Raw genomic sequence first — 730 nt, 5'->3', positions numbered from 1 at the left:
GCGTTGTTTTCTTTCCACTGGTATCTTCACTTTTTCTTTTGAGTGACTCAGTTTTAAACCATTTATTCAGTTATTTTTAAACAATCCTTCGGTAAGCTAGCATACAGCTGACGTCACGGCAAATGAACGGTCCGTTACATGCAGTACCTTTATGGCCACTAGGGGGTGCCCGCGGACTGCAGTTTGAGAAAGACTGACCTACATTTTGTTTCTCTCTGGTTCGCAGAGACCCTAACAACGGAGGCCTGAGTGTGCCAGTTTCGTGGCCACAATTCACGGCAAGTTCACACCAGTTTGTGGACATCAATGGCAACATGGACGGCTCCTCCGTGGGAGAGAAGCTGAGGTTGCGCTATGTGAATTTCTGGACCAGCGTCCTGCCCAACCTTCCCACCATGTACGCGGACTCAGAGTGAAGAGCTCCGGCTGGAGACGAAGCTCCATCACTTGGTTTATAAAAATAAATGGATGAAAGAAATAAAAACACTTGTCTATGTTTTTTGTTTACTTACTTGTGTTTAAACTGATTACTTTAAACTGTGTACACGCTGTTTTTATACTTTTAAATCAATTTGCTTAATATTGTGACTTACAAATAAAGCACAGCATCAGAAAAAATATTCAATATTCCAAAAATTTTGATTCACATTTTTGTGTTGTCTTATGTTTTATAATTCTGCAGTACTTTAGATTTATATGTAAAATGAATGATAAATTATTGTTATTATTT

The 730-nt window shown here is 39.0% G+C and overlaps 1 protein-coding gene across 1 annotated transcript in view; it reads left to right on the top strand.

Annotated features, from left to right (window-relative positions):
* LOC103473964 (bile salt-activated lipase-like) overlaps positions 1-416 on the top strand; it is a 6,766-nt gene extending 6,350 nt beyond the window's left edge. The window contains exon 11 of the mRNA XM_017307734.1: positions 227-416. Coding sequence (XP_017163223.1) covers positions 227-416 — 190 coding nt within the window. The remainder of the gene's footprint in view (positions 1-226) is intronic.
* Positions 417-730: the final 314 nt, after the last annotated feature.

The sequence above is a fragment of the Poecilia reticulata genome, linkage group LG12 (genome assembly GCF_000633615.1).
Source record: "Poecilia reticulata strain Guanapo linkage group LG12, Guppy_female_1.0+MT, whole genome shotgun sequence".
Taxonomy (NCBI): Eukaryota; Metazoa; Chordata; class Actinopteri; order Cyprinodontiformes; family Poeciliidae; genus Poecilia; species Poecilia reticulata.
This window is presented reverse-complemented; position numbering and strand designations above follow the sequence as displayed.